This window comes from Cavia porcellus, unplaced genomic scaffold (assembly GCF_034190915.1).
Source record: "Cavia porcellus strain 051 isolate PalLab524CR breed Dunkin Hartley unplaced genomic scaffold, mCavPor4.1 scaffold_14, whole genome shotgun sequence".
NCBI lineage: Eukaryota > Metazoa > Chordata > Mammalia > Rodentia > Caviidae > Cavia > Cavia porcellus.
The window spans coordinates 5,859,160-5,885,625 of record NW_026947497.1 but is presented as its reverse complement, the minus strand read 5'-3'; the positions used below and the strand labels follow the sequence as shown (position 1 = coordinate 5,885,625).

At 39.1% G+C, this 26,466-nt stretch overlaps 1 protein-coding gene across 1 annotated transcript in view; it reads right to left on the bottom strand.

Moving 5' to 3' along the window:
* Arhgef38 (Rho guanine nucleotide exchange factor 38) overlaps positions 1-26,466 on the bottom strand; it is a 124,012-nt gene that overhangs the window by 51,892 nt on the left and 45,654 nt on the right. Inside the window, exon 3 of the mRNA XM_063260590.1 lies at positions 15,023-15,146. Within this exon, the coding sequence (XP_063116660.1) occupies positions 15,023-15,146 (124 nt within the window). The remainder of the gene's footprint in view (positions 1-15,022; positions 15,147-26,466) is intronic.

Here is a 26,466-nt window from a genome sequence, read left to right as displayed (position 1 = left end):
GGTGCTCAGCTGGATGGCTTGTGTCCTTATGCTACTCCTAGGTTTGCAGGTAGCCGCTGGGCTAGATGGGGCCTGGCCAGCTGGTCAAAGGGCCTGCACCACATGCTCAAGGCCTCGGCTGTGCCTTTGTCTTCATGAATAGAGAGCAAAAAATCACAACACAGCTCTCAGATATCATTTTGCCACATTTTATTCATCAAAGCAAGTCACAAGGCCAACCAGAAACAAAGGATACAGATAGTCAAATAAAACTCCAACTGATGGTCTTCAAAATGTGGCCTTTTAAAAATTTTTTTTCACACCACTTGGAGGAATGAGTTGGGCTGAGCCGCAGGACCCACCCTAGCCTTGCTGGCTGCCCTCTCTCTCCCGGAGGGCACATGGCAGCTGCCCCATCTGAAGGAGGGAACTGGGCCAAGCTGCGGGAACCTGCTCCGGCCTTGCCTGTGACCTTCTTTCAACCTGGCGAGCACCAGAACTACTGACACTGCCTGGAGGAGGGAGCAGCCCTGCTGAGGAGGTTTGCGGCCTACCTAGGCCATAGGGGGACCTTCTATCAGCCTGGGGAGTTTTGCCATCCAAGGAGCTGGATGGTTACACAACATGCAATCCCCGGGAGAGTATGAGATCCTTGCTCTAGGGGGTTGGGGGCCCACTGGGCTTGCAGCCACACTAGATTGAGCTTAGCAGAATTTGGGATTGCCTGGACCACACCAGGTGGCCTTCTTTCCCTCAGGGGATTTTTGCTGCCAGAGAGGGAAGCTGTGTAGCTTGAGGAGGCTTTAGGTCTACCTGAGAGGAGCCTGGCAACCTTCTTTTACTCTGGGGGTCTCGCTTCCCAAGGAGGAAGCTACACTACTAGAGGAGTCCCAGGAGCCCAGGACATAGGAGACAATTTCTAACACGCCCAGGGGAAGCTTTGGAACAACACTTGAAACACAGAAATATAGGAAAATGACAAAACAAAAGACCAAAATGCAATCTCAAACATCCAGCCCATCTCAAGAAAGCCTAGGAGCCATGTAGATAGAAGAAAATACATGCCATATGCCTGAAATACCTGAAATAATAGTAACCGAAATAAAGAAGCAACTCCGGGAAGCTTTAAAGGAATTCAAACTAGAAATAATATCTCAGGTAAAAGAATAAATGATAAAAGAAATGAAGGAGATGCTGAACATATTTAAAGAAGACACAGTTAAAAAATTGGAGGAACTAAACAAAAAGATAGAATCCCTGGATGAACAATATAAGAAAAAAACAATATATAAAGCAGATGCAAAGAGATATACAAGAAATCAAAAATTCCATTGAAAGTTGTAAAAACCACCTCAATGAATGTGAACATAGAATTCCAGACCTCAAAGACAAGATTGCAGCCAGTGAACAGGAAAGAAAAGATCTTTAAAAATAACAAGAAATCAGGAAATAACAATTCAACACCTGCAAGATGACGCAAAGAAAGACAACATAAGGTTGATAGGGATAAATGAAAAAGAAGGGGACAACATAAAGGGTGTCAAGAGGATATTTAGAGAAGTAATAGCTGAAAATTTCTCAAATATGACATTGGAAACTGATATCAAGATCAATGAAGCATATTGAACTCCAAATAGCCATAACCAAAATAAAACTACACCCAGACATATAATAATCACCATCCCAGAAATCAAACAAAAGAATAGAATATTAAAAGCTGTCAGAGAGAAAAGACAGATCACCTATAAAGGAAAACCTATCAGAATCACAGCAGACTTCTCAACACAAACAATAAAGTCAAGAAGAACATGGAGTGAAGTATTTCAGACCCTAAAGGAAAATGATTTCCAACCTAGACCCTGCAAAACTGTCCTTCAAAATTGATGGAGAAATAAGACGCTTCCATGACAAAGAACAGCTGAAGAACTTCAGGATCACCAAGCCAACCCTGCAAAGAACACTGAAAGACAGTTTAGATACACTTAGGAAAAAAACCACTAAATAAAGCAGACAATTAAACAGAACAGAAAGATAAAGATGCAACAGCAGAAAGATAACATGTCAACAATAAACAAACATATAACAGCTATAATCATTAATGTAAGTGGTCTCAGTTCACCAATTAAAAGAAACAGACTGGCAGAATGGATCAAGAAACAAAATCCAACCATATGCTGTCTACAAGAAACCCATCTAACTCAGAAGGATACTCACAGACTGAAAGTCAAAGGATGGAAAACAATACTTCACGCAACAGGAACCCAAAAAAAAAAAAAAAAAAAAGCAGAGGTAGCTATTCTGTTTGCAGACAACGTGAACTTCAAACCAATAATGATCAGAAGAGATAAAGAAGGTCACTACATACTGGTTAGGGGAAAACTTCAAGAGGAAGAGATAACTATCTTATATATGCACCAAATTCCAGAGCACCCAGTTATATAAAACAAATATTAACAGAGATGAAAAACCAAATTAACAATAATACAATTATAACAGGAGATCTTAACACACCATTGGCACCAATGGATAGATCAACCAGACATAAAATCAGCAAAGAAATAACAGAACTGAATCACACCTGTGAACAAATGGACTTGGTAGACATATATAGAGTATTCCACCCAACAACAACAGAATACACATTCTTCTCAGCAGAACATAGGTCATTCTCTAAAATAGACCATATATTAACTCATAGAACATATTTAAATAAATGCAAAAGAGTTGAAATTATTCCTTGCATGTTTTTGGATCATAGTGCTACAAAATTAGAAATTAATGATAAAAGATACTGCAAAAATCCCACAAACACATGGAAACTGAATAACACACTCTTGAGTAACCAGTGGGTCACAGAGGAAATTACAGAAGAAATTAAACAATACCTACAAACAAAAACACAAATACAACTTACCGGAATCTGTGGGATGCAATGAAGGCCATCCTCAGAGGAAAATTTATTGCACTGAGTTCCCACATCAGGAAAACAGAATGAATATAAATAAATAACCTGATGTTACACCTCAAACATCTAGAAAAAAAAGAGCAAGTCAAGCCCAAAGCCAAAAGAAGAGAGGAAATTATAAAAATCCGAGCAGAAATCAATGCAATAGAGACTAAGAAAACAATCCAAAAAATCAATGAATCAAAGAGTTGGTCCTTTGAAAGAATAAGTAAAATCGATAAGCCCCTAGCCAACCTTATTTAAAAAAGGGAAGAAAAAGCTCAAATTCATGCAATAAGGAATGAAAAACACAAAATCACTACAGACCCTATAGAAATACAGAAGATCATCAACACCTATTTCAAAAACCTCTACTCTCAAAGGTTTGATAATACAGAAGAAATAGACAGATGCCTAGAAGATAGGAAGTAACAAAGCTAGATCAAGAAGATGTAAAACTGCTGAGTAACCTGATTTCTATTAATGAAATTGAAAATGTAATCGAGTCCTTACCTACAAAGAAGAGCCCAGGCCCCGATGGATTCACTGCAGAATTCTACAAGAAATACAAAGAAGACCTAATGTCGACACTCCTCAAACTCTTCAATGAAATTGAAAGGGAAGCAATCCTTCCTAAGTCGTTCCTGGAAGTGAATATTACTCTAGTACCAAAACCTGAGAAGGACCCAACTGAAAAAGAGAATACAGGCCAATCTCCCTAATGAACACAGATGCAAAAATCCTCAATAAAATATTGGCAAATAGGATGCAGCAAATAATCAAGAAGATTATACACCATAACAAAGTGGGATTCATCCCAGGCATGCAGGGATGGTTCCACATACGTAAATCAATAAATGTAATCCACCACATCAATAAAACCAAATGTAAGAATCGCATGATATTTCTATAGATGCAGAAAAAGCTTTTGATAAGGTCCAACATTCATTTATAAGAACCTTACAGAAAATTGGAATAGATGGTCTTTACCTCAATATAATAAAGGCCGTCTATGACAAACCAATAGCCAGTATCATACTAAGTGGCCAAAAATTGAAGGCCTTTACTTTAAAATCAGGCACAAGACAAGGATGTCCTTTATCACCACTCCTATTTAATATAGTACTGGAAACACTAGCCAGAGCAATTTGACAAGAGAGAGAAATAAAAGGAGTAAAGATAGGAAAAGAAGAAGTTAAATTATCATTGTTTGCAGATGACATGATACTCTACATAGAAGACCCCCAAAACTCCATTGAAAGACACCTAGATATACTAAATAAATTCAGCACTGTGGCTGGATACAAAATCAATAGTCAAAAATCAATAGCATTGAGTTCAATCCCTGGTACCACGCACACACAAAAAAAACAATAACATTACTCTACACTAACAAGAAAATCACAGAGAGAGAAATAAGAGAAGCCACACCCTTCACACTAGCAACCAAAAAAAATGAAATATTTAGGAATTACTCTCACGAAAGAAGTGAAAGACCTATACAGGGAAAATTATAATACACTGAAAAATGAAATTGAAGATTATCTCAGAAAATGGAAAGACATCCCTTGTTCGTGGATAGGAAGAATAAATATTGTGAAAATGGCCATTCTCCCAAACCTGTTATACAGATTCAATGCAACCCCGATAAAAATACCATCAACATACCTCATAGATCATGAGAAATCACTCCTAAAATTCATCTGGAGCGAGAAGAGACCTAGAATAGAAAGACAGTTCTAAGCAGCAAAGGCAAGGCAGGAGCCATCACAATCCCTGACTTGAAGTTATACTACAAAGCAACATGGTAGTAAAATCAACATGGTACTGGAAACAACACAGAGCCAAAGATCAGTGGAATAGGTTAGAAGATGCAACCACAACTACAAACACACTCAATCACCTTATCTTTGATCAAGGGGCCAAACAGGTTCACTGGAAGAACGACAATCTCTTTAATAAATGGTGTTGGAAAGACTGGTTCTCCATATGCCAAAAACTAAAACTAGACCCATGCCTATCACCAAGTACTAAAATAAAATCTAAATGGATCAAAGATCTGAATATTAAAACAGAAACCCTAAATCAATTGGAAGACAAATTGGGTAAAATCCTTGAAGACATACATGAACAAGACTCAAACCACACGGGAAATACTTCCCAGAATCAATAACTGGGATCAACTCTTATTAAAAAGTTTCTGCACATCAAAAGAAATCCCCAGCATAGTGAAAAGAAAACCCACACACTGGGAAAAAATCTTAGTGAACTGCCGCTCAGACAAAGGACTTCTGTCTAAAACATATAAAGAATTTTAAAAAATCAGACCCCCAAAATTCAAAGACCCAATTCAAAAATGGACATCTGAGATGAATAAACAATTCTCAGATGAATAAACACAAATGGCAAATAAATAAATGAAAAAATGTTCATCATCATTAGCCATTAGAGAAATGCAAATTAAAACCACACTGAGATTTCATCTCACTCCTGAAAGAATGGCCAAGATCAAGAGAACCACCAACAACAAATGCTGGAGAGGCTGTGGGGGAAAAGGAACTCTCCTGCATTGTTGGTGGGAGTGTAGACTGGTACAACCACTAAGGAGGTCAGTCTGGAGATTTCTCAGAAAGCTGGGATTGGAAGCTCCATTTGACCCAGCTATTCCACTTCTAGACATATTCCCAGAAGAACTGAAATCATCATACCACAGTTATATATGTGCACCCACATTTATAGCAGCACAATTTGTAATAGCCAGATCTTGGAAACAACCTAAGTGTCCATCAACTGAGGAATGGATAAAAAAGTTGTGGTATTTTTATACAATGGAGTACCACTCAGCAATAAAGAATGATCACATTGAGATATTTATAAATAATACCACAGTGATATATGTGCATCTATGTTTATAACAGCACAATTTGTAATCACCAGATCTTGGAAACAACCCAAGTGTCCATCAACTGAGGAATGGATAAAAAAGTTGTGGTATTTCTATACAATGGAGCATTACTCAGCTATAAAGAAGGATCACATTGAGATATTTATCAATAAATGGGCGCAGCTTGAGACCATATACTCATAAGTGAAATAAATCAATCTCGCATGTGTGAATACCGAATAGTTTCCCTAATGTAAATAATGATTCAAATATATAAAAATATGGGGTAATCATGATTCCCCATTATGTGGCCTTGAAGCCTTATAAAGTTTTCACTTATTAATTGGAAAGGCTTTATTCTGGGCTTCTTGATATGGAAATATTTGAAGCTATAGTATATGAAGCTTTATTCAAATATTTCAAGGAAAAAGACAGACACTATGGTAACTACTATTAAGTCAGGTTATTTGGTGGTGAAGCACTAGGTTGCTGAAACAGTCATGCTTTGATCTGTATTGTTATATTGTTATGTCCTGTTTTATCTCAATCTCTCCCTTATTCATTAAAAAAATTATTTAGTTATTTTTTATGGTTTTTTTAATTAAGGGGAAAAATTTAAAAATTAGCAGGATATATAATAGTAACTTTTTTTGATTTCCTATTAAGTTGTTTTGAAGTCCTATAATACTCCCACTATCTTGTTTTGACTGATTAGACCCTGTTCCATTCTGTATGATAGTATCAAGTTTGAGGGTATAGGCAACTACTTTGAAGGCAATAAGATAAACTAAGATGCCCATTCTGGTTTGACCATTGTCTCCTTTGGAAGTCCTGTAATGTTTACAATGCTTAAGTTTTATTGGTCTTGTTCTCTACTGTTTTGTTCAACTTTATAATATCTAATGAGATAGACAATTCTTTCTAAGGAAACAAGAGACATTATGGTAACCATTGTTGATAACCTTGTACTCTGTTTTTACATCATGTGCTATGTCTATCCTTGGTTTTGACTGACAGCTTTGTTTTGCCATATTTGACTTTATTCTCCCCCCCAAAAAGTAATAAGAACCAAAATGTGTAAATTTTGTTGTAAAAAAGAGAAGGAAAAAAAGTGCTCTAAAAGATACAACAGCAAGTGTGTTTAGGGGTGTTAAATAGCTGACCATATTAATGTTTTTGGTTGGATCATTGAACACAACTGTTTGCAGTCTCACTGTTTGAATGTCCACTTTGTATGGTTTGATACTGTGACTTGAGCAACTATCTCTAAGATGATAATATGTAATCTATTAACTGGTGATTTCTTACTTTTTTTTTTTTGTAGTTCTGTATTACTTGTACCCTTACACCGCTTTGTTTTGTTTTGTTTTTTCTCTTTTTCCTTTTAAATAAAATTTTAAAAAAAGATATTTATAAATAAATGGACGCAGCTTGAGACCACACTCATAAGTGAAATAAATCAAACTCACATGTATAAATACTGAATAGTTTCCCTAGTGTAAGAAATGATAAGAATACATAAAAGTATGTGGTAGTCATGATTCCCAATTATATTGGTTTGAAGCCATATAATGTTTTCACTCATTAATTGGAATGGTTTTAATCTGGGTTGTTCGATTTTATTGTCTGTGATAGTATGAATAGCTATTCTGAAGAAAACAAGACATCATAATAGCTAGTGCGGATTTAATATCATCTTGTTTTGAAATCCCATCAAGCTGTTGTTCGTCTGTTTCCATTGGTTGTATCTTATTATACATACATGTTGTATAATTATATATAAATTATATAATTTCCATACATGTTGTATCTTATTATATTTTAATATATGTGATAGTATAAACAAAATTTTTTATAGGCAAAGGGATAATATAGCAACCGTTCTTCATTTTCTGTTAGCTGGTTCTAAATACCCTGTAATACTTTCATTCTCTTGAATGGTTTCACACTGTCTTGATATGTTTGATGCTATAGTATACGAAGCTATACTCAAATATTTCAAGGAAAGAGACACGATGGTAACTACTATTAGGTCAGGTTATCTGGTGGTGAAACACTATGATGCTTAAATTGTTCTGTTCTGATCTGTGTTGTTCTGTTGTTATGTACTCTTTTATCTCAATCTCCCCTTTTTCCTTTTTTTAAAAAAATCAATTTATTTTTCATTTTTTTTAATTAAGGGAAAAATAAATTTAAAAATAGCGGGATGTATTATAGTAAGTTTTTTGTTTTCCTATTAACCTGATTTGAACCCTTGTATTGTTCTTCCCATCTTGTTTTGACTGATTTTACTCTATTCTGTTTTGTTTGATAGTATCAATTTTGCAGGTATAGGCAACCTCTTTGAAGGCAATAAGATTTACTATGATGCCCATTATGGTTTGACTATTATCTTCTTTTAAATTCCTGTAAGGTCTCCAATGTTTAGGTTTTATTGGTTTTGTTCTGTATTGTTTTGTTCAATTCTACTATATCTGATGATATAGGCAATTCTTTTTAAGATAGCAAGAGGCATAATGGTAACCATTGTTGATCACCTGGTATTGTTTTTACATTATGTACTATGTCCATCCTTCTGTGCCCATCCTTCTGTTCTAACTGACTCTGTTTTGCTTTGTCAAATTTGATTTTTTTTTCTCTTCAAAAAAAAAAGTAACTGTGGGAGTAATAAAACCCAAAATGTGTAATCGGTATTGTAAAAAAGAGAGGAAAAGAAAGTGCTCTAAAGGATATAACTGCATGTATATTTAAGTGTGTAAGATAGAAAACTGTATTACTAAGTTTTTGTTGGATCATTGAACAGAACTGTTTGCGATCTCACTGTGTGAAGATCCACTTTGTATGCTTTAATTTTGTAATTTGAACAACTATTTCTAAGATGACAATATGTAATCTATTAACTAGTGATTTCTTACTGTATATTTTTTTCTTGAAATTCTGGATTACTTGTACCCTTTTACTGTTTTGTTTTTTTCTCTTTAAATAAAAAAATAAATAATTTTTTCATAAATTTTGCTGTAATCTTAAGATTATAATTTATGATTAAGAAATTTAAATTATGAGCATCTTTAGTTGCATATATATGGTTTTACAGAAAACACACACACATACATGTGTATATAATATATATGTGTATTATATACATATAATATATAGATACATATACATAAGTAATATATAATATCTATATATTATATACATATATACATATATAATATCTATGTTATATATAATATATATTATGTGTGTATATATGTGTGTGTATATATATATACTTTTCTTTGGCAAGGGGAGTACTGGGAATGAATCCAGAGCATTAAGCTACATCCCAGGAGTTTGATTTTATTTTTCTATTTGGACACAGGATCTTTATCACTAAATTGTCCAGGCGAGGCTCAAACTTTCAGTCTTCCTTCCTCAGCCTCTAGCATAATTTTTAAATGTAGAGCTAATGTTAGACTTACAGAAAAGTTGCAAAAAATAGTAGTTTTCAAACACCCCTCACCCAGCTTCCTCTACATATGTAACTTCCTGACGTCTTGTATAACCATAGCACAATCATCAGAAAGAGGAAATTGCTAGTTAAGCTAAATGCTTTATTTGAATTTCAGCGAGAGTGTTCTTTCCCTTCTCTGGGACCCACCCGTCTCCCTCTTGTTAGTTAGCTTTGTTTCCTCTGGTCTGTCACAGTCACTCAGCCTTGCCTCATGTTTATGACACTGATACTTTAGAAGCACACGTGTCAGCTCCTTTTGCAGGGCTCCCTCATTTGAGTTTTGAAGATGTCTAATATTTTCTCATGAATGACATGATTGTGTGCTTTTTGGGGAAAACACCAATGAGATGAGGTTGTGTCTCTCTGAGTACCCCAGTTCCTGTGTGTTATTTCCTTGATGTAGTTGACCTTGGGTACATGGTTAATAAGGTCTCTGCTGGGTTTGCCAGCGTGAAATTACCCTCTTTACTCTGGGAATTAATAATTGCTTGAGAAGAAACTTCGAGACTGAAAAATATCTCTCTCCTCTTTCAACAGCCTCCTAAATATAGTATGAGTTAGTGTTTTTGTTTGTTTGTTTTGTTTTGTTTCTGAAACTGGGATTTTTCTGTGTAGCTTAGGCTGACCTTGAACTCACAGTGATCCTCCTGCCTCAGCCTCCCAAATGCTGGGCCCACAGGTATGTGCCACCACACCCAGCAAGAATTTGTGGATCTTGACTTCAATAGTTATGATGGTTAGGGCTTCCTAATGGTGATTTTCTATTTTCCTCTTTATTTTTTTTATTTATTAATTAAAATCTGGTATAAAGAAGAGTTGTGTTTTCTCCCCATTTGTGTCAGTATATTTATTGAATTTTAAAATTCTGAGTATAATGTGAAACTAGCATTATTTTACTTTTCCAATTTAAAACTCATAATTTTTAAATTGAGAAAATCCTCTGTGAGCACAGAAGCACCTAATAAGATCAAAGAAAATTCTTATAATGGTAACATATTAAAATTATAATTACTTATACTATAATAATATAAGATATATGTAAACATTTGACTTTAAATGTTTTAATAAGCATTATCTTTTTACCTTTTTACAGCTAAATTGGACCTTTTAGAATTTTAAATGTATTTTTGCAAAATAAATTAAGTAAGCATGCTGCTTCTATTTATGATTTTTGGATAGATAATACAAAAGCAGGTTCAGAATATAACTTTATCCTATTTTAGCTTCAGCAAAACCTTTTTTCCATATTCCAATTTTCTAATACACAATTACAGAATTTCAAAATAAAATATTTTATATAACATGAGCTCCTATTGTCTAATTTTTTGTTTATTTTGTAAGGATAAATTCCAGTGTCTCCTTGTGTATAATTTTATTTTCAATAATTGCAACTTGTAGAGATGAAAAATAGGAATTTCATTCTTCCACTTGTTAAATATTTTAACAAAGGCCTCTGACTGATTCTGAATAAAACATAATACAGTACCAGAGGCCTTGTTTATAATAGCCCACAGCCAAAGAACACTGTTTGATTTATAAAGTAGTGCTTCAAAGAATCGAACACCTCTAACAACCGATTAACGCCCAGCAACAATGCGTACTCTCACAGAAATACAGTTATTTTAAGTTCGGCATTCACTTTACCCCCTAAATATTGCTGTACACTCTAATACTGTGTATTGTCTTACTTTTCTCCTTGCTGAGACAAAATACCAAACACCCACCAATTAAGGGGGAAAGTTTATTTAGCTCACAATTTGTAGAGGTTTCAGTCCATAGTCAGCTGACTCAAGGCAGTGGGACAATGGTTCATGGCAGCAAAACATGGCAGCAAAAAAGACAAGCCTCTTTCTGTCCCTTATGTTGTATCCAGTATACTGCGGTTAGGGCAGTGCCAATCAGGGGACTGATCCAGCAGTCACCCCTCCTTAATCCCAGCACCCTTGATCTCAACACTTCAGGACAAATCAATCATACACTCTAGATTCAGCTACCTCCATAAACACCCTATGACCGCATGAGGATTTGGGGAGACATCCAGACACAAATCATAACATGTATATAAAAATATGTGTAAGTTATGACTTATTTTTTGCATTGACCAATAAAATATCACAGCTTCATTGTCTTACACCACAATCAACTTAGAAGTACACTTCTGTTGCATAGATTCATTTTAGTAAAACAATTATTTTACTCTGCTGGTATGCTCCTCCAGTGTTCATGTTCTTATTTTCACTTGCTTTGAGAATATTTAATTTTAAGTTAAATATATAGTAGTGTTTGCAATGAGATCAAATCAAAAAATTCACCTCTGACACAGAAATTTAAAAGCTCTTCCTGGGCTTGCCTTGGCAGCACATATAGTAAAAGCTCTTTCTAGGTTCTGTAATTTAGATTACACAGTTTTGAACCATTATTAGAATGAGCTGATTTTCTGTTTGTGTCACCTGCTCACACTAATATGAAGCTGTCATCCATTTAACTGTTGGCGAAATTCCCCTGCTAATGGTGTCAGGTCTTCGGTGGCAATGCTTTACATTTCTTGGAAGTCTCAAAAATGGAATCTCAAAAATGAAGTTGACTGATGTTAGGACAACTTTCATCTGACCTAACTGAAAAGTCATGCTGCATGGAATGATATACAAGCACATTTTCAGCAGCTACGTGTGTTGTGGCTTGTGTTCAGCATCATCTTTTTACAATAAAGTTTCCCTTTGGACACAGATGTGGCTGTTCAGATTTCTGCCTTCTGGTTGTCTAACAGCCAGAGTCAGCGTTAGAGGCCTATGGTAGACGTGTACTTCAGGTGTTACATGCTCACCCACCTTCCTGAGAAACATAACATCAACGTTTAATTTATATTAAACACAAGGGCACTAAGCCCTTGCTTCTGAAGTGGTTTATCATAAAGTAAAATAAGCGTAACCAAATAATAAGCGGAGTTGTGGATAGACATCAAATAATAAACAACCCAACTAGCGCAGTGAGAGGCTGGGCCTGCTCAGCCTGTTTCCCGTGTGTTTATTTCATTTACTCCTAATCTGCATTGACCCCATTGACTGGGATCCTGGCAACTGCCAGCTTCTCACGGGTCATGGCAGGTGCCACCCAGAAGGGGCCACCACTGGCCAAGGTACCACACCCGGTGGGTGGCAGGGTCTCCAGCATCACCTCCACCTCCCACCACCACTGGAGCAGAGAGGAGCCCGCTGTTTACGGCTCGTGTCCAAGTGTCACCCTTTGATCAGCCACTGCCGGCCCAAGGCATTTCAGAGGAAGATGCACGTTTCCTTGAGATTTGAAAAGCTGAGGAAGGAGGAATGGGCCATGTTTCCAGGGTTGCCTTGTGTCACGGTGGGAACTCTGCCAACGGTCCCTGCCCTTACACCTTACTGTAAAAGAGGCCATGTCAGCAGGGGAAGACTACAGAAGGGTCTTACAAAACCTCCTGTGACACAGCTTCTGATAAGGAGACTTCTTTGTGTGTGTGCTGCTGGGGATCAAATCCAGGGCCTGTGCATGCTGGGTAAGGGCTCTACCACTCTGCATGACAGCCCCACTGGTGCTCTCTGAAAAGGAAAAGCCCAAGACAAATACTAACGTGGCCTGAATGCTGAAACAGCTGGACAAAGCCATGACTCGTGGTCACCCTAAGCCTAGATTTGTCCTGGACACCAGCACATGAACCGAGCTCATTTAAGCTTTCATCCACATTTCTGAGGAAATGACTCTTGTGTTCTGGTCTCATTAATTCCACCTTAACCTGCATCGTTGTGATATTTTTATCAATGTCCTCACTGGTCCTGGACCAATGTTTCTCTGTCCATTCTCCGCATGCCTACCGTACTTTCCCTTCCCAGGAACTATTATTGTGTCTCATCATACCTTGCTGCAAAGTCTTTCCCTGGCCCCCGTTCCTGGAGAGTGACCTCCAGCCTCCTCTCCGCAGTCCTCATGGAGTCTGCTCCTATGCCCTTCCAGATTCATCTCCTGCTTCTCTCTCACATGGATGCTCCACCGCGGTGCTCATCACCATAACCTAAAAGCACTTGCTATTTTCTCTTCGTGCTCTTACTTCCTTTTAGAATCTTGCCCCTAATTTGGACCCTACCTTTTGAAACCTATTTATTTTTAAACCTAGTAACCTCTTCAAGAATCCTTCTTTGTTTCCTATTTAGAAATGTTCTCAGTACACCCTGAGCTTCTGCGGCGATGTGGGGCTCACAGGGCTGGTCTGCTAGCGCACACCACCTCACTTCCCCAAGCTGTCCACTGCGGGCTTTGCAGGACAGAGATGCTCTCCTTCATCTTGTGATACCCAATGATGCCATCTAGCACACTGGGTTTTGAAGATGCTGATATGTCACAACTATTCTTTGAGTGAAATAATAACGAATGCCCCATGAGCTCATACTGACGTAATTACACAGAGAGTCCTCCTTCTAGAAAAACTAGGATGTCTAGCCAGGAGGAATGGCCACATTTAAATCTCTTTTTAAATGTGCTGGCCATTTACTTTGTAAAAACAGTGTAAATAGCCCGGGCATTTTCTTCAGCTTGCCACAGGATCAGCTGTGCTGATTAACTGTGGGCTTCATGAGTACTAAACAGGACGAATCTCGTCCCATTTTACCACTTTGATTTCCCGTACAAGACGGAACAAATGCTGTAAAGACACAAGGTTTGTGTTTGTGCCTCTGTGTGTATATCTCAAACAACGGGTTCACATCTAACACGACAGTGGTTACCTTTAACAGGGAAGGCAGTGGCTATGGAATTGCATATGAAAGTCTCTTCACTTCTCTGTTGGTTTAATATTTTTGTGATGAGCATATATATTATATATTGTATGTGAAATAGAAAACAATGATAATTTTACCAGAATTCTTATTTCTGCATTGCTCTATGTGAATATCTTTGATATGCAAACTACTTCCAAAGAATTATTTGGAACACTCAAGAAATGGAGAGAACAAAAATGTGGCTCAGTGCTTTTCATGATCTGCCCCATAATTATTTTTAATGATCATACCACAGTAGGAAAATAAATATATTCATGACTAATTAAAATACAAACATCTTCAAAGCAGAATAATATTAGAAAAAGAAAGGAAAAATAGAAAAACAGAACTTCTGTTAAGATTTTTATAAGCCATATAAATTCCACATGTAAACAGTTTTCAATTGTTAAATCCACTCACTATCATAAGATCTGAAAAATGTTGAGAGTTACATCAGTAAATATGCAAAAATATTTAAACACTTAATTCCTTTTTTTTTTTAGTCTATTGTTTTTTTTTTTATTTAAGGAGAAAAGAAAAAAAACCAGTGAAAGGGTACAAGTTATACAGATTTACAGAAGAAAAAAATGAACAGTAGGAAATCACTAGTTAATGGAACACTTAATTCCTTAAGAGACAACCAGTGTCAGCCATAAAACAAAATGAAAACCTCTGGAAAGCCAAAAGGTTGAAAAATTGGAAATTAAAAAGCAAATGACATGCTTAGTGCTACTGAGGGACTTCAGCAAAGGGACGGAAGCCCATCTGAAAATAAGTACAAAGTTTGTGTAATCACACCTAACCTAAAGATGGGGTTAACATTTATATATCTCCTGGGACGCTTTGTGAGTCGGGAAGATAAAACCAAGCACCAGGAGGTTGTTGAAATATTGCTTCCCGCCGTACCGCAGAACTTGAGTGGAGAATAAACATACCTATGACTTGCAGGGCCGGTTCCACGTTGGCAGTGGCCTCCTCCAGCAAGGACAGCAGCTTGGCTGATATCTCATGCACAGATTCGATGTTGCTAAACAAGCTCTCCACATCCAGCCTTTCAACCTGAAGAAAAACAAATATCCGGCCCAGCCGATGAGCAGAGAAGCACTATGCTGAGCGCGATTTCCCCTGCCAAACAGGACGGACTTCACAGCCAGCCCTTGTGCCTCTGTTGGTTGTTTGTATAAACATTCTTTTTAGGTTTTCTGGAGCATCCAGGGAGCTTGTCACTCAGGAAACAGGGATTATGAGTGTTACCTCTGTCTTTTTCGTACTTTGGCTATGGTCAGAGTTACGTGTACGACTACATATGCAGTTAAGTACCAGAATGGGAAGGAGATTGAGGCTTACTGTATTTCTATTAGCTACCCTTTGTGAGGGTATATACTAGTGTGCATGGGTTTAGAATATTTTACAACTTTCACAGCAGAGGTCAGGTTTATCCTTGTTGAGTAACTATGTTCAAAGCTTGCTTTTAAACCATAGGTATTCTAAAAGTGATGGCCAATAAATGTGGTGGGTTACTTCTTGGAAAAAAATATGAATGGGAATATTCATCAAATGTAGAATAATTATGTAATTTCATGCACACCCGGAAAATCATTCTGTAGATCCATGGAACAAGTCTTAGATCTTATAGATGGTGTTTATAATAATGTGCTTATTCAGTGATCCATTCTTGCATCAAATATTTCCTGAGCACCTATACATGGCTGGACTGGTAATAGAGCCAGACTTTGTCCTAGGTAGAGAACCATTAGGAGAGGAATGGACAAATGTCCTCGGTGATCAGAGATACATGCTCAGATTTTGCTGGGTCTCATTCATAACTTGTTCTTGTAGTTTTCAGTCAATTCCCCCACCATCAAAGTGTCTTTTCACACCATGACCATATTAGTGTGGCTTCCACTAAGCTCAGTGTGGAACACAAATAGGTGATGTTACCCAAGAGATACTGCACATGAGTTCATGGCGAATGACCAAGTAATCAATCACCATGTCATGGAAGGGCTAGGGTGATGAGCAGAGTGACTGCACAAAACCAGGTCAGCAAAGTAGGGGCAGGAGAGACACAGACTCAAACTGAGGAAAGGGAGCCGAGAAATGACGAGAATTAGGAACACGGAAAATAAGGCCAAGAGTAGGATCTCTGCAGATAAAGGGCACCAGTGCAGCTGCTCCTGCATCACTTTCTCAGATGTGCTGCGTCTGTACTAAGCCGAGAAGGAAGCAGCCTGCTCATCTTTGTATCCTGCCTCTTTTTACCCTTGGTACACCGGTTGCTCCTAATTTTGGACATATACTGTGTTATTTTGGCAAGCGCGTTTCGGTACCAAACTGGGAAGCATGACTTCACCCTGCGCCTTTTTAGAATGTGGCATCGTCTGTCACGTCTCCCGCAACACGGTCACACTGCACATGACATTTCTTTTCACTGCCCCATGGAAACCCTCACTTTCCTGTCCTCAAGGAAATTCTCAGCCCCAGTACAAGAGTTTAGTTCCTGGATTGCATGCAGTGCTTTGTTTCAATATAGGTTAGAGATTTTTACTAATTTTATGCATTCTGAAATTATCTACACATCCACACTAATTATTACATTTCAATCACTGTTTGCTCTTGGGGTGTTGAATCCAGGGTGTCCCCCAATGTCCTTCCATTCAGCATTCACTTGAATAGGAGAGGGCACAGGAGGCTTTTTTCCCTGAACCTGGGGACATGCAGGTCTTCTCACTTCTGTGTTAGAAAGTACAATAATAGTACCTGATACTATATAAGGTATTTAAAGGGCATACAAGGGCTATCTGACTTTTTGTTAATTCCTACTTACACAATTATCATTTAATGATTATTTATTATTGTCAATTGTTCAAAAGTCACATATTTCTACATACTACTGATTAATGCCTTACTCTAAAGAATTTCGTTCTGTGTTGGACTTTTTTTCTTTTTGAGATAGGGTCTGGCTATGCAGTGAAGCCTGGCCTTAAACTCACTTCATAGCCCAGGCTGGCCTCAAGCTCCCAGCCATCCTCTTGTGTCAGCCTCTCTAGTTCTGGGATTACAAGAATTGGGATTTATTGCTGCTCCCAGCTGTGTTGGGTATTAATTAAATCCATATCTATATAGAGAAAGATATAGTCTCCAAAACTTGTATATGAATCAAGTTTTTATGGATGATTTACTTTTAAATGTATTGTTATTTATTTCTTCAAATCATTTCAAAAGAGGGAGGTACCTTTAAATTGTGAAACTTCATGTCCTAACTTTTTTGGTTTCTAACATACATGCTTAGACAAAATTCATACAGTGTATTCTCATTATTATTCCATTTTGTTATGGAAACAATTTTGTGAGCTTGGAGTGCTTTGTGTTTGTCATTTCATATGTTTGCTCTAATTTCTCTGCTAGGTATGAACCGATTGGAAGAAAAATAAACTAATGCAGCTTGAAGAGCGGAACTGTGCTCAGGATTACAGCAGGCCAAGTCAGAACTACAGTAGAACACTTACTTTTGCTTTCTATGTCTGAGCTCATTACCAGCAAATGCTAAGAGCTCTTTGGTACAGGTCTGCTTCGACTCGTTTTGGTTTGTTTTTGAGCTATTCACCAAGTTGTCATTTCTATGGTTTATTTCCCAAGGTCACTAGCCTGCATTTCTAATTTAGATTACAAATACATTTAGCAAGAATCTAATTCTACATTCTAACTATAATCTTAGCTCAGTGCAACAAATGCTAAATAACAAAAAGTTAGATTTTAATTCCATTTCCTCCTGAAGGACAGAAAGGATTAAAACATCAATTGGCCTGGTTTCAATCGTATCACCACGGGCCCATGGGATGCTGTGAATCATGACATGAATTCACATTCAGTCACTGTGCTGCTAAGGAACACACCAGCACCTGGCTCAAATCGGCTTTTAAAACTGAGAGATGATTTTATGATTGCTGATGTAAATTCAAGGAAACTTCCACAGATGCATTTATGAATCATTTACTAGAAACAGGCAAAGCTCTAAGGGCTAAAAGGTGAATTGTATTTTAAATTATTAAAATTTAGGGTTTTTTTTCCCAAAAAAAGGACTTAAAGTATGCACTATTCTAAGCCAAGACAACATATAATAATTCAAACTTATAAAACATAAAAATTCAAAGCCAGCATTTACATATGCCTTAATTCATTGCATTTATAAAAGCATTCATCACAGGATATACCTCAGATAGCAAGTTCGTATTATTACATTTAAATAATCACTAGACTTTAAAATTGGGTTCTATGATGCTTCCATTTTTTGTTTTGCTTAATATTTCTTTGGCTCTTGAGAATCTTGTGATTCCCCATAAATTTTAGGTTTGTTTTTTCTATTTCGGTGAAGAAAAAGATGCATTGAATCCTGAGTGACATCACATTGAGTTTACAGGATAAGCACATTACTGTTTTTTTGGACTTTAAACACTCATTATCTTTTGATTTATTTGTGTGTTTTTCAAATTCTTTCAGCAATGATTTAGCATTTCAGGGGCTTCAAAACTCACTATAAGCCTATAAAAATCAAATCAACATAATTGCAGCATAAAACTTGCCACACCGGCCAGTGGAACAGAAGAGAACCCAGAAAGAAATATCCATGCTTACAACCAATTAATTTTCAACAAGGATGCAAAGAGCATGTGCCTGGCGAAGAACCATCTCTTTAATAAATGATGCTGAGAAAACTGGCTGTCCACATGTAGAAGTGACCCTGGTCACTCTCCTTGCATTATGTCCAAAAAATCAACTCAAAGTGGGTTAAAAGTTTATAGAAAGGCCCCAAAACTATAGAATTACTGAAAGAAAAGAGGAAAAGCTCCACAATATTGATCTGAGCAATCATTTTTTGGGTATGACCCTAAAAGCATGGGCAACACAAGAGAAAATAGATGAAATTACATCAAACAGAGGTGCTGCTCAGCAAAGGAAACCATCAACAAAATGAAGAGACAAACTGCAGAGCTGGGAATGTATTTAAAAGCCATGTATCCAGCAAGGGGTTAACATCTGAGCGACGTGGAGAACTAAAACAAACAACCAAATGAACAAACAAACAAACAAACCTGATATAAAAATGGGCAAAGGAGACATTTCTCAAAGGAAAACACACAAATGGACAGCAAGCACATGAAACAGTGTTCAACGTAACAGATCATCAGAGAAATGCAGATTACAGTCAGGGCAAGACACCACCTCACACCTACTAGATGGCTTTAACAAAAGGATGAAAGCAACACGTGGGAATCAGGATGCAAGAAAGGGAAACCCTAGTACACTGCTGATGGAAAGGCAAATTACTTCAGCCATGACAGAGACTAGCAGGAGAGGATGGCCAACAAAAATTAAAATTAAAACTGCCCTAGGATCCAGCACTGCCTCTTATGGAGATGTACCCAAAGGAACTGAAATCAGAATGCTGACGGACATCTACCGTACGTTGATTCCACACCTTAGTTGTGCGGTTGTGAAAAGTGCAACAATCAAAATAGGCAATGCAGGTGTTTCTGCTGAGATCATTTTGTTTTGTATACACTCAGATTTGGCACAGTTGCAGTTTATGGTAAATCCAGGCTTAGTTTCCTGAGGAATACCGCACCGTTCTCCGCAGTGGCTGTACCACCAGCAGTGTATGAGAGTCTCTTTTTCTTCTACATTCTTATCAGCATTGTTATGTATATTTTTAACAATGCTGAATTTTAACAATAGCCATTCTAACTGGGATGAGATAATGTGACTTTTGACTTGCATTTCTCTAATAGCTGCTGAATTTGAGCAATTTTTTCATAGATTTTTTGGCCATTTAAATTCCTTCTTTTGAGAAATGACTGTTTATATCCTAAGGTGATTTTTAATTACATCATTGACTCTTTGTTATTGAGATTTTATGTTCTGAATATTAATACCTCGTTAGATGGAAAATTTGCAATTTTTTTCTCCTCTAAGTTAACTGGGTTTCTTCACTCTTCTACGAATATTGCTCTGTATTACTAATTGTTTATATTGAAGCCCATTATATACTTATATCAGGAATATTTATTAATTTATTTGTCTCGGGGCTGGGGGTTTAGCTCAGCAGCATAAGCGCCTGCCTTGGAAGCAGGCAGTCGTGAGTTCGATCCCCGGTACCGATAAAAAGGAAAAAGACAAAAAAAAAAAAAAAAAAAAAAATTTATTTGTCTCTCTGACAAAAATTTGAGTTCCTTCAGAATATCTGTCTTTGTGAATTATTTAAATACCCTACTATGTCTAAATAATGCTGGGCATGTGGGTAAGTCCTGAGTAAACGTTTGGCTGCTCAAAAGAGTTGAATTTCTATAATTCAAATGATCTGTGTGCTCTTATGAAAGATATAAATAAGTTCTCTTCCTTTGTAATTACTCCACCAGTCTCTGACCAAGGACTAGGCAAAGGTAAAGTAGCTTAAACAAAAAAATTAAAATTGCTTGATGTTTTTGTTCAAAATATCATATTAAGTACAGATTTTATAATTTCACAATTAATTTTATCAACAAAGGCAAACTACAATAGCCAAGAGAGCCAGACTTCCTCCTTAGCTTACACCTGGCAGAGGATTATTGATTATTTTCTGTTTAATGATAAACAACTGCCCTGGATGACTCAGAGTCAACTAGATCACAGGAGGAGTAACCCAGTGTCCCCAGGTGTCATGCAGACTCATCACAAACACCTTGACGAGTAAATAAAGGAAAGAAATCTCAGGACACACTGTTTTAAAATACAAATTAAATGATTATCATAAAAGCAGTTCATGTTCATACTAGACAACTGAGGGCATGTAGATAAGAGGAAGCAATACATTTTCAGCTGGTTCTTCCAGATTGATTTCTGGTGTATACGTTGTACGTATGTTGTACCAAAAGAATTACATTCTCCAAACAGAGCTAAACATGTTTTTAAATTTAACATCAGCATCTTTTCATGCCATTGGTTTTTCTGCTGTGACCACTGTGTGAAACACTGTAGCCTTCTTTACTGGTCACCATTTCAATAAAATCTGGATAGATCACCATTTGCACTATTATCAGTATCTCCTGGATAAACCTTGTCCATTTTCACAACTACTTCTTTATGATAAATTTCATAAGTGTGATGACTGAATTAAGGTTATTACTCTTTTCTTGAGGATTTTAACAAGTTTGGAAATTATAAACATTGTTCTTGTTCTAACAACCAATAAGCTAAAACCCCTCAGTTGGATATTACTACTCTGATATCAGTTTGGAAATGTATTTTAGGCTTCTAATTTGGTAGTCAAAATCACTTAAAAGTTCTAGATAGATGTACATGATCTGAATATAACACTTGTAGAAGACAGAAGAGGATAAAAGGTATTGCTCTTGATGGTTACCGCCAATTAATGCTCCTCTGGAAATTATTTCTAGAAGAAAAACGTTCCTAAGCAAGGTTTGGCAGTAAGTCCAGGTTCTGGTTTGGCTCGGTTTAGACCTTATACTTTATGTAGTGACTAGCATTCTAATTCAAGAAGGGCAACTCCACCTCGGACCGTTCTGCTGGAACCTTGGTCCCGTCTACTCTTCTGTAATTCAGTTCCATGCACAGTAAGTGAGACCCAGGTGTATCTCTCAACTAGATCACTCCATTATTAGCACTGCAACAGTCAAAGCCCAGTGACTCCCAGACTGTAACAAGTGGAGCAACCCTGGAATGCATAAAATCTAGACTTCAGAAGGAGAGCCAAGGGGAACTTTCTGAGAGCAAACAACAAACTAGTGAGGAAACTGAGGCGGGTTATAGACCTGGAACTGGGCAGGAAGAGTGTGTTGCAGGAATCTGAGGCACGCTCTGGGCTTGGGTAATTATCTAATTACCAAGCATTTACTCAGGCAGTTGGCTTCCAGATTACAAAACTTTCCAGGGTAAACTAGACATTATTTCATCAGGTTTCCCCAAACTGCTGATTTGTATGTATGAAATTTCCTGCTGTGAAACTAGATTCAAACTGGCTAATGGAATCAGACTACAAGTCAAATCACCATCACAGCCTCATTTTACAATTAAGCTTGCAGCTAAAGGTCCAAGTTACTTGATAGCTGCTCAGAAATGCTCCGGGTCAGGAGAGAATGGTGTGCAGAGACCTCAGAAAAACCTGGCCAGCTTCCGTGGGGGGAAAGGGTTGGGGCTCCGAGAGGAACCTCAGCAGGGGAAGAGAGACCACAACAGAGACTGTGGTGAAACCTGAGGAGTCCCTGGGTTAAAAAATCCACGCCAGGTGGTTCTGACTAACAACCAAAAAGCAAAAGTGCTTATACTGATGTTCTTGCGTGAAAATTAGCAGTTGGCCAATGGCCCCCTCCCTGTCTTTGTCACTCTGAGCTGCCTAGACATAGGGACAGGCAGAAAAGAAGCTCTTTGGTGGGGGTTTGGGCAGATGTCAGAGCCTCACACTTTGCTGCTCTGAATTCATATGAAACACTCACAGGACAGACAGACAGCGCTGCTAGCAATAGCCCTTTTGAAGTGACCAGTCTGCACCCAGTGTGATCTGTAATACTAAGATGCTGAAAAATTAAAATAATTGATTAAAAGATAATTAGCAAAAATAGTTACTTTAAAGGATAGTTATTAGGAATATTGTCATTCTGTACTGAGCTCGTCACCCTAGTAACCAAGCACCAACCACATAGTTATAAATTAACTGACTGCTTCCTTATGCTGTTCTGTAATGCGTCATCCCCCCCCACCTTAGTGACCTGTGTGCTATGTCAACTTTTGTTCCTGTTGTAAGAGACAAATGATGCTGTGTCGACCATTGTTATGAGAGACAAATGTCCCTGGAATTGGCACACCAAGGGCTATGAATTGGCTAACCACCCACTGTGAAATGCCTCTGACCTCAAGCAAAGGGGAACAAAGGCCCACCTTGTTTCTGTTTCTCAAGACTATGTACTTAGTGATCAATGAGCTAATCATAAATGAACTATAAAAATCAGCCAAAATTCTGACTCAGTTGCACAGCTTTGCAAATTCCATCTGCACTGTGTCGCTGGGCCAGCTAAAATAAAAGCGCTTCTTCCTAAAAATGACATCGTTTAGCCCCATGTTTTTCATCTCAGGGGTTTTGCCCCATTTTTTATCTCGGGGACCTTTTTGGGGAATTACAACATGATCCTTTCTAAAATATATTGAACCTGAGTCATGTTGTCAGAGTATAAAAGAGAGTGATTTAGAAACAGTTTTGGTACAGGTAGGATGATTAGAAAAATGTATACTTTGTATTCCTAGAGGATAGCCAAAAGAATTACTTATTTTACACTCTGATCACCATATCCAGGTTAACCACGACTGTTTAAAATTTTCAGTGGATTCCCCTGTTCCTGCAGTGGAACCCTAGTTTTCACACACCTGTACCCCAGCTCTCTAGGAACTGACTGCACCCCACACGTGGTGACTCTCCTTGGAATCCACTGGCGATGGTGAGTATATAACAGAAGGTTAAAAGGACACACTTCCCACCTCTGTGGAGGGAAGGGCATCAATTCCGAAGCCATCAAATACCCAACAGAGTGGAGGTGGTTTTCCAGATGTGAAGCTTACAGAGGCAACCTCGGGGGGTTGCTTGGAAGTCACCTGTATTGCCCACATGCTTGACGAGTCCAAAGGAGGCCGTGGCAGTAGGGAAGGGCAGCTACATGAATCATCATACAGTGAAATTATTCACCCACAAGTCTGGCTGCCCAGGGAACTGTACGTTCTGGAGGCTGATGGCCACGCCGTGTTTGTCTCTTCTCCAGCGTTCAGTATCTGCGTGATGAACACACAGCAGGAGGCTCAGGGCACAGCTTGCCAGGAGAGCCCTTGCCCAGTGTGCTTGAGGTCTGTTCCCCGTACCACAGCACATACATGTTACAGCCGCAGCAAGAGATGCCACCAAAGAGCGGGCACTCAGCCACGGGCGTGAGTCCAGTGACTTGTCTTCAGGCCTATTCTGCTCATTCAGTTACTTAGCCCAAAGCTTTGTGCCATGGTTGCTTCATTCGTGAAGCAGGGTGTCTGTCTTCTGAGTTGATGTGAGGATTATGTGAACTACCAAGAATAAGATGGATAGCACAATGCTAGAACACGAGAAGGCAGTGTGTTTGCTCTCGTTTCTATTAGGAGTCATGGAATGGATGCTGGGAAACAGTTCCTAAACTGGACAAGTGTGGTCCAAATGGCACCGACCTATTAAGCAGTGGCCGTGCAGAGGCAGTCAGGGCTTGCACCCTTGAGTTTACGTGCATGACCCTCAGCATCGGACTGCACTCCCGGCCTCAGAAGCTCGGAGGGAGAACTGTGGCAGACTGTTGATTCGAGGTGCGGAACCGGGTCCCGAATCACTGTAGTGATTCCTCCTCTCCTTCTGTCCTGAGTGACTGATCCTGGGTAACCTGCCATGCCTGCCAGGCTCTTTCTGACCCATTCAATGAATTAGCCAGAACAACTGGTGACTGTGAAGGACTAACTTGATTTTAGGGCAAAAAAAGAAGACAGAGTAGTACTCAGGGAGAAAAGGGTGCTGTGAAAGAAAAACAGAAGATGCGGCCTGTGTGCGGCATGAGCCCCCTGAGAACGGGAGGGCAGGGCAGCGCAGGCCCTGGCTGCCGAATTTTCTATCTCCTTTTTGACATTAGAGCCAGTCCGTTCCACTTGATCTTGGGCTAGTAGCTTGGTGTCGATACAGGGTTCGACTGGACCTCACTTCTGATGATTAGCATCAGGTGCCAGGCTCGGGTGCCGCTGCTCGGTGCCCTGGTGGCCACGTCCCTGTAATTGACAAGTCACGCCCGACTGCCGCCAACATGTGCCACCCACCTGGTCCCCTGCCTCACAACCACCTTAGGTCCTTAATTTGCGTGCCTGAGTTCTGGGAGAGGCTCAGAGCTCAGCAGAGTCGATTTTGCTGAGCATGCGCAGAAGCAGGGACACAAATCTGCGCGAAGCCAGGCCGACATCTGGTGACTTCACTGCACACCGAGGTCCCAGGGCGTCCGTGTGAGCTTTCTCGGCTGCACCCCTACCTCCGACTCTCATGAATGAACTACACTCCCGACAACATCCAGGTAAGGGTTTTGTTTCAGGTGTTTTTTGGTTCCTCTAAAATCCTCTGTGAGGCCCTAAATGTTCCTAATCCACAAATCCGCCCAATACTTCCATGTTCACCTTCCTAAAACCCAAGTTTAATTGGTTTAGAACAGGATGATAGAGTCCTCTGATTAAAAACGTTTATTTCCTCCGATGTCAGATTCTCCAGTCTGGAAGTTTGTGTGCCTGAGACCTGTCATGCACTACTCCGGGGCAGGCTGTCTTCAGGAGAACTCATCCAGTCAAGAGCACGGCTCGCTTTCAACCTCTTTGGCAGCTACTTGGGGTGCTGCCATGTGGGATCCCTGAGGGGCTGCGCTGCCACCCTGTGCCCAGCCCTGGAAGGCTTGCTCCGCAGCTCTGTGCCTTCTTTGGGACCTCCCGGACTGGACCACCTACCTGCCCAAAGTTGTCCGTTTAGTCATTAATTCTTTACATCAATGAATATTTGTTTGTTTTTTTATCAGTACTGGGGATCGAACTCACGACTGCCTGCTTGCAAATTAGCCGCTGAGCTAAATTCCCAGCCCCAACATCAATGAATATTTGTAACTGCTCAGGTATCAGGCAGTAATACAGCCCCAGTGGATGGGGAAGAACCGAGACAAATATTCAGGCGTTAACACTCACAGCAGGGTCCCTCTCCCAGGGTGAGCAGGCGTACCTGGGTGAATACTCTTCAAGAAGCCCCTCTGTGCAGTTCCGGAACTCCTGGGAGTGAAGCCCCCTTTGCCTGCACAGCTAATTGCTGCTTAGTGGACCGCAGGTTCTGTCCCCTCCTTTCTCTGCCTCATTTCCCATTCCTTTACTGATCTGGCCACAGGGCTACCTCTCCAGTGAGTGACTGCCTCTACAATCCTTTTAACTGGATCCCTTCAGGGGCAACCCAGTCTAAAACAGATTGACACAGACCGGGAATGTTTTACCCAGGAGGGAAATGGCCAAGCCATGATGTTATCTTGGGGAACAGCGTTCAAGGCAAAGGAGACAGAAAGAGCGATGCACGAGTACTGCCTGCTTGTCCAAAGGGACAGACGGAAGGAGTGGGTCTTGTAGGGCATCACGGACTATTAGGCTCTAATCACAGCACGGGGGAGCATCCAGGCTGGAGGGGATCACTTGCCAGCTGTCAGCAGGCATGTGGGATTTGAAGCCCAGAGACCTGGCAGGCTCTTGACGGGCTGAGAGTGAGCAGGACACAGAAGCCACAGCCTGAGCCCAGAGCAGCTTTAGTGCTCAGACACTC